At 43.7% G+C, this 13,578-nt stretch overlaps 1 protein-coding gene across 5 annotated transcripts in view; it reads right to left on the bottom strand.

Moving 5' to 3' along the window:
* VGLL3 (vestigial like family member 3) overlaps positions 1-13,350 on the bottom strand; it is a 28,318-nt gene extending 14,968 nt beyond the window's left edge. Inside the window, exons 1-2 of one of the 5 annotated variants that reach the window (XM_030020749.1) lie at positions 13,098-13,350; positions 3,505-3,760 (exon numbers count right to left, since the gene is read on the bottom strand). In XM_030020749.1, coding sequence (XP_029876609.1) covers positions 3,505-3,760; positions 13,098-13,202 — 361 coding nt within the window. In that variant the 5' untranslated portion in view covers positions 13,203-13,350. Of the gene's footprint in view, positions 1-3,504; positions 3,761-11,773; positions 11,794-12,850; positions 12,914-13,097 lie in introns of those variants that run through there. The other 4 variants (XM_030020750.1, XM_030020751.1, XM_030020752.1 and 1 more) reach the window with 4 other exon arrangements.
* Positions 13,351-13,578: the final 228 nt, after the last annotated feature.

Here is a 13,578-nt window from a genome sequence, read left to right as displayed (position 1 = left end):
AAAGTATCTGCAGAACAACCTTAATACCAGGAGAGAGCACTTTAAACCACTGGATTTGCCAATATGAATTCATCCCAGATTGCATACCAGCTTGGCTTTACCAATCGTGCAGAAGGTCTAGGCCACAGAAAACATGTTTGGCCATCTCCATTTTTCAAACCTGTGCACCATTCACAAAACCATTACCCCTGTCAGAAACTGTCATGGACCAGCCCCCACCAAGATACCATTGAGTGTAACTGCAGAGGCCAACCTCACTGGTCAAGGTCAGGTCACGACACTGGAGATACAGGGTCCATCCAGGTTATAGGAACATGCAAGAAAACTTCATCCACCCTGAGTGCTCACAGAGGATGCTACTAAGTGTGCAGCAACCCCATCAACAAGAAGCAGCTCTGTGTTGAACTACAAGCCCCAACCACCACACATTTCCATGGTGTTTGAAGGGTCTCCCTTCCTTCCCACCTTTAATACAGCGAGCACAAGAAATTATCTTTACAGATACAATCATGTCAGATACCTGGCCTCTATGGGACATGGCAATGGAGAAACAGCCATTTCAGCACTGTCCTTGAGAAAGAGAGGGGGAAAAAAAAAAAAAAAAAAAAAAAAAAAATCTGAGTAGCTTCCACAGGCTTTCAGGAGCGGGGAAGGAGACATTTAACAAAAATTGTCTGCCAAGAAAGATACTACAGTTACCACAATTTCCTATTTGAAGTACAGGGAGGCAGGGTGATGGCAACATCTCGGATACCACGAAGTGGTGACTAATGCAAATGTTCATGGTGGTTGGCCAACACGCACTGAAAACATGCCAAAGCGCACATGCTGTAAAGACGACAATGTATGGAATTTTCTGTAGTACAATACTACTTCTCAGTTAATGCAGGAGGGGGGGGGGGGGGGGGAACAAAAAAAAAAACCAACCACCACCAAGAAAGAAGAAAAACCACTTTCAGCTATGAAAAACGTGTAACATCAGTTTCAAGGTATCATTAGTTTCATTAGCCCCTGCAAAAGATTTCAGGTTGCTACACCTACAATTGAATATTCAAAGTCTATGTTACTGAAGCCAGTTGTAGGGAACTATCTTTTTTAAAAGGTCCATTTTGAAGTTAATTTTAGCCTAAACTGATCGGTATTTTCAACATACAAAAGATGAAAACTTGCTCTTTTCAGGACAACAGATTCTATTTTCTATACATAAGCAAAATCACTCCTTGAAATAAAAAAAAACCCTACAACATCACCTTAATGATGAAATTACAGTTTCCTCTTCTACCAGGACACTAAAAAAACCCCACAAGATTAAAAAAAAAAAAAAAAAAAAAAAAAAGGCAAAAACCACTACCAATCCCTCCTTTGGAGAAATAACGCAGTGAGCTGAGTAGGCAGTTCATGCCCACACTTCCCATTTAAATCTGTACCTTCCAAAATGCAAAAGCTTTTTTTTTTTTTTAAATTTATCTTTGAGTAATTTAGCGACAAAAATTCAGACTACCCATGAAGGTTATTTGTAAAAGATCTTCAAGCTAATGATATTTTAACTTCTTTAGGCAATGGGATACAAATTCCCATCCCTTTGCTGTAACAGCATTTTTGACAACCGTACATGAAGCAGAAGACCAAGGTGTTAGTATCATTCCTTCTCCACTTTTTTTCAAGCAGGCATCTTTCAGAAACTCATTTGGGCCGCATAAAACTCTTGTTGGCTTCTCTTCTATGGAGAAGCAAATACCCTCAGCTTTCTCAGGTCCACAGCACAGAACCAAGCAGCCCTGCCCAGCAGCCTCCCTAGGGATTTTCACACCGCTTCAGCAGGTGCAGCGGCGGCAGAGGGCATATCCCCTTCCTTTATTCCCGGAAGACTTTCGGGACACGCAGACCTCCGTTCCCTGCCGACAGCACGGGGCACGCAGGGTCAGGAGGCAGCATGGCTGAAGAACCCTTATGCCAGGCCACCCTGTCCCCTGCAGGGCTCTCTGGGGAGGGCTGTGCAGCCATGGGGGAAGGCAGAGAAAAACAGCAGAGCATGTCTGAGGCCAAAGAGAAGACACACAACCCCACCCATGGTACGTCTCCAAGCTCAGGGAAGAAGGCTTGCTGTTAGGCATGGGGTCTCTGGGGACTGCCTTGATCCCATCTCTAGAACATTTATAGCCTGTCTGGGCCATTTATAAATGCTCCAGTCTCCTTTTTAGTAAGCACAGATTCAATCCTGCTCTCAGTCGACTCAACGGAAAATTTCCCATTAACATTAACGGTCCCGGCTCAAGCCATAAATTCCTCCAGCTCCCTAGCCGCTTGTGCTGACCTTTGCTTAAACTTCCTCAGATTTGTCATCATCCTTCTGGAAAGCAAGTCCTTCTGTGCTATTTTTCTCTTCACAGTGGTTTCCAAATATCCCGTCTCTCTTTATTATCTGTGACTTTCATCAATACACTCTCACCTCGACATCGCTGATTATGACCACCACCACTCCTACGAGGATCCTCACGGTATCTCTCACTCAACTCGATGCAAGGCCATTGCTCACAACACTTAGCTTGTGTCCCTTTGCCAGCCCACATAAGGATGTGATCAGAAATAATGCGGCTGTGGATCTGAAAAACTACTCGGACTGCCACATTCAACAAAACGGAGATAGCGTCTCACTGGCATGCTTTCTCTAGTCACCAATTTTGAAATCTTATCTGTAAGGTCTACCTAGTATATCTGGCAAGATCTGCTCTTTGTTACATTGATCATGCTTATATGCATAACGAGACATACATGTTATGGCAGTATGCAAATGCCTCGCAGTACCCACCATGTTTCTACTCCCTGCTCGGAAGCAGAGTAATAAACCCATCTTACATACGGGAAACCAGTGATGACGGCCGTATCTATCCCGTGAGCTCTGCCCATGGGCAGGCTGCAATGCACCACACCACACAGCTGCAGCCACGTGGGCCAGGGCTTGCATCGGAGCCTGTTCCACCCTGTGCTGGCTCCTCCTTACCTGGAAAGCAGCCATAGACAAATCCTAACTGCCTGGCAAAGTCACCCAAGAAGGCTGCATGGGTCTCCTCATGTCCAGTTAATTGCCTGGCAAAGCTACCCGAGAAGGCTGCGCGGGTCTCCTCATGTCCAAGGCTAGCATCCCAAACAGCTTTGCTCTTGCCTCACAGGCCAAGTTTCACACTTGGGGCTTAAAAATAAGCCCCCAACCTTGCAGCAGACGTTTGTGAAGCCGGGTGAGCCCTGCCCCGTTCCTTCCAGGCCTCGGCAGAGCTGTGGGCTATGGCAAGAGAGGGAGACGACTGCTTCTTCTGTGTCCTTGGCACCTCTTTCCCCTTTTTACACTTCAGATCACTCAACCCCAAGAAGCTCCTCAGTTCTTTCAAATCTGAGGGGAATTTTTTCACCTCCACAGAGCAAAATTTCAGCTGCAATGCAATATGCGTTACCGCAACACAGACCGAATAAGCCATACCACAGAGAGCACGTTACTGCTCCTCTTACCTCTCCACAGAGGACTTAGCCCTGCTTTGCTCTTGGTAAGGGCAGTTTCTGGATTGAAGCTACTGGCTTGGCTCAAAGCTCTTGAAAAGTGTTCATCCACTACTGAACCAATGTCTCCCTGGAAGTAAGTGAAAAGGACGCAGCGAGAGTTAAGGTACTCCATCTCGGCAGGCTGGTCTTTCTCATCCTCCTCTTGCTTGCTGGGAAGGGTCACTTCCAGAGACTCCTGCATCTTGTTGTATACAGCTAACTTCTTCTGGGATTAAAAACAAAACAAATGAGATGTATCACTGACGGCATTCAGTGCAAGCTCAACATCTGGTTTCCTTAAAGAAAAATAACTGAATACATTGAATATTCATTTCATAATTACAGTTGGAATATTGGGATATTTCGCACCGACATTTCACAAAGAGATTACCAGCGCCACTTAGAGTTTTTATTCCTCACACACAGATGGACCTGCTTCTCAGGCACGTTTCACAACCACAATTTATTGACAACGGCTTTCACTCAATACCTTCAAAAGAAAAGAGACAGGCTCTGACAATTTACTCCTGACTTCCACCTGGAAAGGATATTCCCATCAGTAAAGGCTACAGAGGTCGAGTCCAGCCCTGTGGAAGGGTGGCCAGATACACAACATCTGCATTTCACCCATGGAGCTGAACACGCACCAGGTTTTGCCAGCCACACTCCCCCGCTTGAGAGTACATGGCCCTCTGGACTCCCCACAGCTACTCATGGCTAAAGGTGTAAAGATGGGAGAATGTGGTGCTTCCTGAAAAATTCTCCACTGTATTATCAAAGTCAAAAAAAATACACAAATTCTCACTCAGTGCCACAAAAACTTTTGTCATAGGAAGCTATACCCTCGGGTGGTGATTGGAGGGTGGGGGAGTTGAGGGGTTTTTTTGTTTGGCTGGTTTGGGGTGTTTTGTTGTTGTTTTGGGGTTGGGGTGGGGTTGGTTTTTCCCTTTTTTTTTTTTTTTTCTTCTTATTTTTTAAACAACAGCTTCTGGAAAAAAGGACAAAAAATCAAGTCATAAAAAATTAAACATGTGATCTGGGGGAAGAGGGGGATTGACAAGTCTGCAAACACATGCAACAAAATCCACCCCAAACCAAAAACAGAGAGAAGCATATAAAAAAATAAAACCAGCACAAGCCATCTGTGAATGGCTATTTCAGAATCTTCTCTCTCTCTCTGAAATCAAACCTAAATGTCAAAATAAATGTGTGTGAAGATCCATTTTGCATGGAACATATTTTTCAGATGTTCCACTTTACCACTGTTTTCACAGAAAAAAATCTCCCCACAACAGTCAAGCTGCAGGAATCATAGCTTTTAGCTAGCTAGCCATTTCCACAGCTGACTTTACACACAAGCAGCTTCAGGAACCCCAAAACAACTACAGCACATATGTAGAAGTATTTCATAGCTTTTCTATAGAATTACAGTTTGACTTATCTTTTACGGTTTGCTTGGCAACACTTTAGCACCATCAGAATCTCTTTAAGTTCACGGCTTTTTTCCCTTTTTCCAAAGTTGTTCTATAGAAAAAGTTAAACAACTACGTAGTCTATAAAGTTCCATTTATACAGTAAATACACTTGTCCAATTTAGAAATAATTGAAAGTCATTTTCCAATCTTGTGTACCATCAATATATTTACATTCGGTGCTTTCTAAAATTGTCTAAGCCAATACAAATTCTCTGATTGTAATACAAAATAGATACTCTGGGGCTAAGTCTTAATTATGAATGGTTATTTAAAAAAAAAAAAAACCTGTAAGAATGAGCTATTGACAAGTGGAATTAAAACCTATGAATCTAAAAGCTCATAGCAACTTAGTGATGTATCTGACATTACAGTAGGTTAACTGATAAACATAAAACAGCTCAGTAATACCTTTAATTCTGATGCTGTTGCACGAACTGCAATCAGGGATGTAAATAATTTTATTTTACAGTTTGGGATATCCAGACAATGGTCTGGAATTCAAGTAACTCTGTGCTTCACAAAGCAAGTTATACCGTGGCTCTGCTTAGCACAGTATTACTTATTTAGACTTACAGTTTTATCCCAAGATCCTATAATATAGAAAGAAAAACTGGGATTCGTTAAAAAAAAAAAAAAAAGAACCAAAGATGGGAACATCAAATTAAAACGGTTTTACTAGAAACTAAAATTGCTAAAATGAAACACAATCTAAGGCTCTGAAAAATATTTTTGCAAATATACTTGCAGAGTTTGGGGTGACCTATACTTTTTTTTGTAAATGCTTTGTGCCTTCTGTAGACAAATAAACAAACAAAAAGTCTCCTAATATTTGTTCCTGAAATGCTTACTAATATATCACTCATAGAGAGCTTCATCGTTTTGCCTAAGTAATCACAGAACGATGAGACCTTAGTAAGACAGAAATGGTTATAACAATATTGCATATACGGGAGACATATGCTTTAGAAATCTGTAACACATCTACCTCAGCGAGTTGATCATTCTTAAAGGTGCACCATAACCCAGATCCTCTTAAAACTGCAAAACAAGTTTTTTTCATTTTTGTTTTTGGTTGGGTTTTGTTTTCTAAGTAGAGACAAAGTATGAAACAGATCCTTTATAGAAGTCTAAATAGATATTGATCTATTACAACATCTCAGGTGCAGTGTATATGCCAGACCTTGAATACATGCAACACACTTTAAAAGTTGACTTCTATCATTATAGGTACACTATTTGTATTTATACTGCAAGTATGCAAATACATATACAAGCACGCAATTATATACAGAAACACAGCGTTTAATATAGCCCCTGGCTTGACTTGGTTATCAGGAAGGAAGTCTTTCAATGTTCCTATATAGAGACAGGAGCTCAGGAAATTAAAACTTATCTCCAGAGTCGCTTCTCTGTGCAGGAATGTTCCCCCTTCCACAGCCTAAGAATCTAATTCATTTTCCATTTCAACTCTCTTCCCTCCCCTCCAGTCCACGGGCAGTCATTACAAGATATTATGAGCACTTGCTCCTTTTGAAAACACCAAATCTGACCTTTTTTTTTTTGTAAAAAATGTAAAAAAAGATGGTAGTACTGATGGACAAGTACAAGGCCTTGTGTACAGACTGAAGTTACTTACAGTGAAAAGCTGTGTTTTGTGGTGATTTTTTTTGCAAAGGATGAAAGTTCTAAATGAAAAGATTTTTCAAACCAGCATCAGGCCTGTGATCAGACCCAGATCTAATTAATATGTATTTCAGGAAGAAATTATCAGCCTGTAATTACAGACCTCTTTAAATAAGAGACTACAGTGAGACAAAGTGACTCAACAAGTTTTCTTTGCAACATATGCTTCCTTATGCAACATACATACATCCTTTCCATTGTATACATCCTTTAATAATGTTTTTTCTCCCCCTAACTCCCTTAAAATACCCTGTCTGCACACAAATTCCATATTACTTGTTCTGACCTTAACAGTAATCTTCTCATAGCATTTCTGACTGCACTTGTGTGAGTGGAAAAGTATGCAAGATCATCAACTGCTAAATGAACTTGTCTCACCATAGCGGGGGGGGGTTGACGGGGGGGGGGACGGGACAAAACCAAAAAAAAACAGGTTAGGTTTCCGATAACTAATCTGGGCTAACCCAGATTCGCTTCTACGTTTTTCATACAAACAGTTCTGGCATACATTTAAGCAGCCAACAGTATATGTAAGATCTTTATGAAGAATATTTTCTGACCAACACAATGTTATTTCTTGCCTATGTTCAGATCAGCAATACTTTAACATATTCATAAAACCCACCTCTCTCTTCCTTACAAACTAGAGACTGACATTAAGCAACCTCTGAAAAACAAAACAAAACAAAACAAACACACAAAATCTCATCTTGGCCAAGACCCAGGATACAGAATTAAAAGTCAGCTTAGCTTACTGGGAAATAGGGAAATCCAGTGTCTATAGCACCTGATGCCAGCTTAGATAATAGACTTCAGTTCGGGGCTGAAGGATGAGTGGTACAACCTCTGGGTAAATAGTGCTGTACAGCATGGACTGAATTCAGCTTAAACCAACATTATTTTTGTTATATCGTATATTCACAAACAGGCTCTTCCAAAGAGAATTTAAACTCTTTAACTGCAAGTTGTCTAACAAAAGGAAACTAAAGGTCAATAGCAAATCACCACTAACGTGGGAATATTAAAGAGAAGGTTTATGCTGGATAAGCATCATCCTGTCTTCTGGAAGAAAAGTGACCACTTTCAGACCAAGAAAGCATGTGGTGCAAAATCTCACACAAAAACCCCATCTTGAAGATTCCTGTTATTTTCTGACATACCCTATCCAGAATCAAGCAAAACGGTTCTCATGCAGTGAAATTCTGGCCACATTAAAGCCAGTGGCAAAAGTCCAACTGACTTCAAGGGTCCCGGATCTCACCCAGGGTGGCTGGTAAAAATGTCAGAACATTCCTCTTCACAAATTGAAAAAAATGCACTTCCAGCTGAAACCAGCTAGTAGGCAGGAAAACAGAAAAACAACCAAGCACAGTTGAGAACAGAGAAAGTTTTAGTTTAACCAAGTTTGAATCGAAACTTCAGGCCAGCTCTTATTTTTCACAGAAGCTGGTTGCCTATTTCTACAACTTATTATCTCCATACATGCCATCATACAGCATATGGTCCTTTATGCTCCCAAGCATGAAAGTCTGGTGTGCCTGTGGCCACCTGTTACAGATTTTCCATTATGAGAGAAAGAACAGGAACCAAAAATAAGGAATAACTACACTGAGGAAACACTATATGACCCTATCCTGAGAAAAAGGCTGTCATTTGACATAAGCTTCTGAGAAGGAATTTCAGCAACAAACTCGAGACAAATCACGGACAGTCCTCCATTTGTGGAGCTGTCTGCCAAGCAGGCTCCTAGTGATAACACAGAAAGTATTCAAGGAAGACGACAATTCCAAGCAATCAGGGCACCGAATGCTGGGCCTGAAAGCGGTATTTACAGCATGCCCTGAAAGCATGAGATGCTAACTTCTACGCTTGCAAATGAGCAAGCCAAGAGCAAAGCCACATGCTTGCTCTCAGGTGAGCCACTGGATTTGCAGCGATAGAGCCTGGAGTTCCTGCTATGCTCTGCTGATGGAGAGAAGCGGTGGAAAAAGAATGAATTTATACGTCTTTGGCTGTACATCTAAACAGAGGTGTACCATTAAAGTCTAAAGCTCTGGTTTTACATAGATAGAGGAAGATCAAATAAAATTTGGTCCCGTTCAGAATGACAAAGTAAAGCAAGCCAAATTTTTTAAATCAGCAGCATCTCGTGGGATTAAACAAAACAAACCAACAAAAGCCCCCACACAGGGCAAGACTTAATCCAGGTTTTACCTCCTGTAATTCTGAAAGTAGCCTTTAAAGGTGAGTTATATAGGTCTGATTCAGCTTCCAGTGAAGTCAGTAGCAGGGCAAACACCGGGCTTCAGACCAAGCTTTGAGAAAGCATCTGAACTACAAAAACTGAAATGTGAAGCTATCTTCTGCTGTTACCTGCTGTGTTAGATACTGAGGACTGCCACACAGTATAAGCAGTATAATAAGCTTGTCCTCAAAGTTGTGAGCACATGATACAAGGAACTTTACTGAAAAACTAAGCTACTGTACATGAATTAGGGTTTAGCTACAGCCAGCTGACACAATGGTAAACGCAACTTGTCCTTGTCTGTAATGTTTTTAGTTTGGAAGGAAGAGTTGAGTTAGTGACCTAATTTGCTAATGAAGACAAGCCCTTATCTGGAAAAAGTCTGTCTACAGCACTGCCAGCAGAAAGTCTGACTCGAGCATATCACAACTCTTTATGCAAGACTTGATTTAGCAAGGATGGCATTGGCTTAGCTGTCTACATCTACATACCATGAAGAAATTCCAAAACTATCATTTACTGTAACTTCCCATTTCAAAGGTCTTAAGCTCAGCTGTTAGTGAGCCAGGGTGAATCCTACCTTAGCCTCAGCTCTGCAGCTTGCTATACGTAGATTGACAGGGTGTTTCATGTCCCCCAAGAACACAACAGGATTCTTCACTGATTATGTGTTTCCAGAGTCTCTTCGAATGAGCAGCTCTGTTACACCCATTCCTTACCCAACCCATAGGAAAGCCAAAACTTACTACTACGGCTGCACAGCCCCTCAGGAAAGCACACGATGAAGAGCATTTTAATTCTGCCATTCTGCCAGGCTTTACCCTCACGCAGGCACGGCTCCTTACCATGCACAGGAACACGTTCGTTTCGTAACACCAGCACACACTCGCTCTCTCTTTTGGCAAAGGAATATGGAAACCCCAATTTATCTGTAAAATTAGGGCCACACCCCATTTTCATCAGTTCCTTCTGGCATCATATGAGCATGTATATATCCATACTCCACTTAATTCCCTCCAGCAAACACCCTGGACTTCAGCAATCTCAAAGATCTAAGGTGCTAAGCCTCCACTCCCATTAACATTCAATAGGAATTCAGGCTTCAGTCCATTAAACGCTTTTAAAAAAAATCCCATCTAAATTAATTTGCCAGCAAGTCTTTTCTTGGCTAAGGATTGGTGAAAGCTAAGCTTCCAGAAATTCTGCATTTCTGTGCAAGGCAAAAATCAGTTCTGCGCTGATTTTAAGGGAGTGAAAACTACAGATACAGAAATGTGGGAATAACTTTTGAGTGGGGTAACTTTAAAAAGGCATGATGGACCATCCCCTGAAAAAAAAAAAAAAAAAAAAAAAAAGTCACTTCTGTGCAACCCAGGTGCATGCTAGTCCATCATTTAAAAGCAATCCAAGATCTGTTATTTAAAAAAAAAAAAAAAAAAAAAAAAAGACTATTCAAACCTCTTTCACTGCAGAGCAGTGACACAATGCCAGCCACTTGCTAGAGATGTTTTTCCTGACCCATGTATGCAGCACACAACCTATAGAAACGTGATGAAGTTACCTCTCCAGGGAGACACCGCAGCCCAGAACTGGAGCCTATACATCTGCAACAGCAGTTCCACAGCTAAGGAGCTTGCTTTTCTCTTCGAAGGATACAGAACTGGTATCGAAAGCTGGCATAACCAATTACATATCTGTGACAAATTTATTACAAATACCTATGAAGATGCACAAGCTTTATTTAGAATAACACACCTACACTCCTTGCACCGAGAAGGAAAGAAAAGCCAACAGGAGCACAGCACAGAGAAGCTTTCTCTCTCAGAAAACAAACCATTTTACTGGGTACCAAGAGACACCGGAGTAGTACAACAACACTGAAAAATGCTTCAATGGAGTCCTTGGATATTTTAAGGGTGAACTCCACTTCATCTGCTGCAATGAAGAGCTTTATTTTTAAGATATCCCACTAATTCATCTTCCCTCGCTGTTATTTATAAAGGACAGTATCAATTCTAGCAAAGAAGAACATTCTTTAAAATGGTCAGCATCCTCACGATGAGTGCAGGAGCGTTTTACATGTTGAACACATGTGTAAAAAGAAATAAAAACCTGGCAGCAGATTCTTCACCCTTCTTTCTTATGCTCTTTACCAGTTGATTAAATGTCCCTGACAGGACAACTCTGAAGAAACAGAGACTTGCAAAATGTCATACATTACCCAAACAATAAATCTTTCCACTATGACTACAGATGCATGAGGAGTTCATTCTATGTTTACTTTCTTTTTTTTATTTAAAAAACATTGGATTCAGATAAAATACATAAACTGCTCTAAAGTTCACAGCTGTTAGAATTAGAGGGTGCAACATTCTTAGTTCAGCAACAACAGCTTGGTTTTTCAGTCTGACATTTGACTAGTTTGTGAAGTCCCTCCAGCTCCAAATATTTCAGGAAAACTGGCACAAGCAAGATTAACTAAAACAAATTGTCAATAACATGTAGGATAGCAAGGTTTAGAACGTTTTTTGGTGGAAATGGGATACATAGTGCTGGCCACCACTCATGAGCTGTATTGGCTCAACAGAGCTATCTATGTTTCTTGCCTTGCATATCTACCTCTGCTTTTCTTCAGTAGCGTAACCCACAAGAACTCAGTTTATTTAAAATGAAATTTCAAGAAACTTTAGCGTTCATTGGGGTGCCTCTGGGACATTTCGTATCTGGTACTGCTTTCAGCTGATGGAGAAACTTCATTATTCTGTTTAAAAATAAAAAGCAATTGCACTTGAGCGTGACACAGCTGCTAACGATCATTTAATAAATTTTCACGTACTATGTGTTCTATGCTCCAGATCTGGAAGAGAAATAGAGCCGATCACCTACAGAGTTAAATGCCAAAAAGTTCACTAAAGTTTCAATTGCAGTTTTCTACTTCTAGGTCTCTAAGTCAAAGGGTCAAGTTATTCGAGATTATTTATTTATTTTCCCTCCAAATCACGCAGGCTAAAAACCGGAGCTCCAGATATTCAAATACTAAGTTCGTAACTAAAATTACTGAATAGATGGAGGGTTCTGCAAGCCGTGACCTAGATTAGAGAAGAAATAATAACGAAGGCACGCTGCAACAGACAAGACTCACAAGTTTTCCAGAGCTTGCGTTTACAGTGAACAACGTGAGCAACCTGGAAAAGTTCGCTGGGGTATCATTTCTGCAAGCAGTCTCTCTCTCCCAACGATAAAGAAAAAAACCCAATAACACGCGATAGGAATTTTAATGTTTTAGCCCATATTCATGTCTCCCAGGCAAGTTGATATTAGGGGTCACTTCCCATGTACGGAGAAAACAATCTTCATGGATAATAATGATAAAACCTTATGGAATGCAGCAACAACCAAAAAATGTATTCTCAGATGACTACATTAGGGCCAAGTCAATATTAGTCCCACTTCACCCACGCACTGCATAGTCTAAAAATGCTGTCAGCCTGATAAGAATTTCCTGATTCACTTTTTAAAAAAAAAAAAAAAAAAATACATCTGATCACCAAATTCAGCTGGAAACCTGCCGGAGCCGATCTTCCAGAAGAGCCGCGCTGAGCGGAGCGGCGCGGCGCGCCCCGTCCGCAGGGAGCGGCGCGGGTCCCCTCCCGCCCGCGGGAGGAGGTTCCGCCCGTGTGCGCGCCCGCGGACCGCACCGCACCGGCGGACGGCAAAGGCGCGGCTCTGCGCCGGCAAAGCGGCCGAGCGGGGAGACTCGTCAAGTAAGGAGCGACGGCGGAGGGGAGGAGGGGGAAGGCGGCGAGAAATAACTTTCTCCCCCTTCCCCACGCCAGCCGAGCGAGCCAATACCCACCCCCAAATACAAGAATTTGGGGGGAAAAAGTGTTTTTCTTTTTAAAAAAGGTCTTACCGGGCTGCGCTGCTCTGGGGCACCCTCACCAAGTCCCCGCATCTCCAAATCAGGCCGGGGGCTGCATAGCGCATCGCTGGCTGGCCGGGGCGGAGACCTCCGCCCCGGCCAGCCAGCGATGAGCCATGCAGCCCGCTGGGGGGGGGGGGGCGCCTCCCCAAAAAGCCCCCCCACCTCCCGGTCCGCCCCACCGCCACGACGCGCGCGGTACCCCGCGCAAACCTTCCGCCCCCCTCCGCGGACTCACCTGCGGGCAGCCCGCCGCAGGCGCGGCCGCGGCGCCGGCCAGATAGCGGGGTGCCCCGCACGCCGCCGGGGCGGGCTGCTGCATGGCCACGTCCGAGCAGCTCATGGCCGCGGCCGTCCCGCGCCGCCACCGCCGCCTCCTCCCTCTTCTTCTTCCTCCTTCTCCTCCGCGCAGGGCGGCTGCGGCGGAGCGCCGCGCAGCCCCGGCTGCCAGCGCATCTTCGGCGGCCGCCGCGCCCCGCGCCCGCACTTATAGCGCGGCGGCGGCAGCGCGGGGCGCCTCGGCGGCGGCGGCGGCGGCGGCGCGGCCGCGGGGGCGGGGACCCGCCCCGCCCGCCCGCCCGCCCCCCTCGCAGCGGCTCCGCGGGCGCGCAGCACCTGCCCCCAGCCCGTCCCGCGGAGGGGCCGCGCCGCGGGCGAGGTGGGGGGTGTCCCGCGGCCGCCCTCCGCCTCGAGGCGGGTTTGGCCCCCGCGGGTACTTA

Source organism: Aquila chrysaetos, chromosome 7 (genome assembly GCF_900496995.4).
Source record: "Aquila chrysaetos chrysaetos chromosome 7, bAquChr1.4, whole genome shotgun sequence".
Taxonomy (NCBI): Eukaryota; Metazoa; Chordata; class Aves; order Accipitriformes; family Accipitridae; genus Aquila; species Aquila chrysaetos.
Note: the sequence above shows the minus strand (reverse complement) of the source record. Positions and strands in the feature narration are given on the sequence as shown.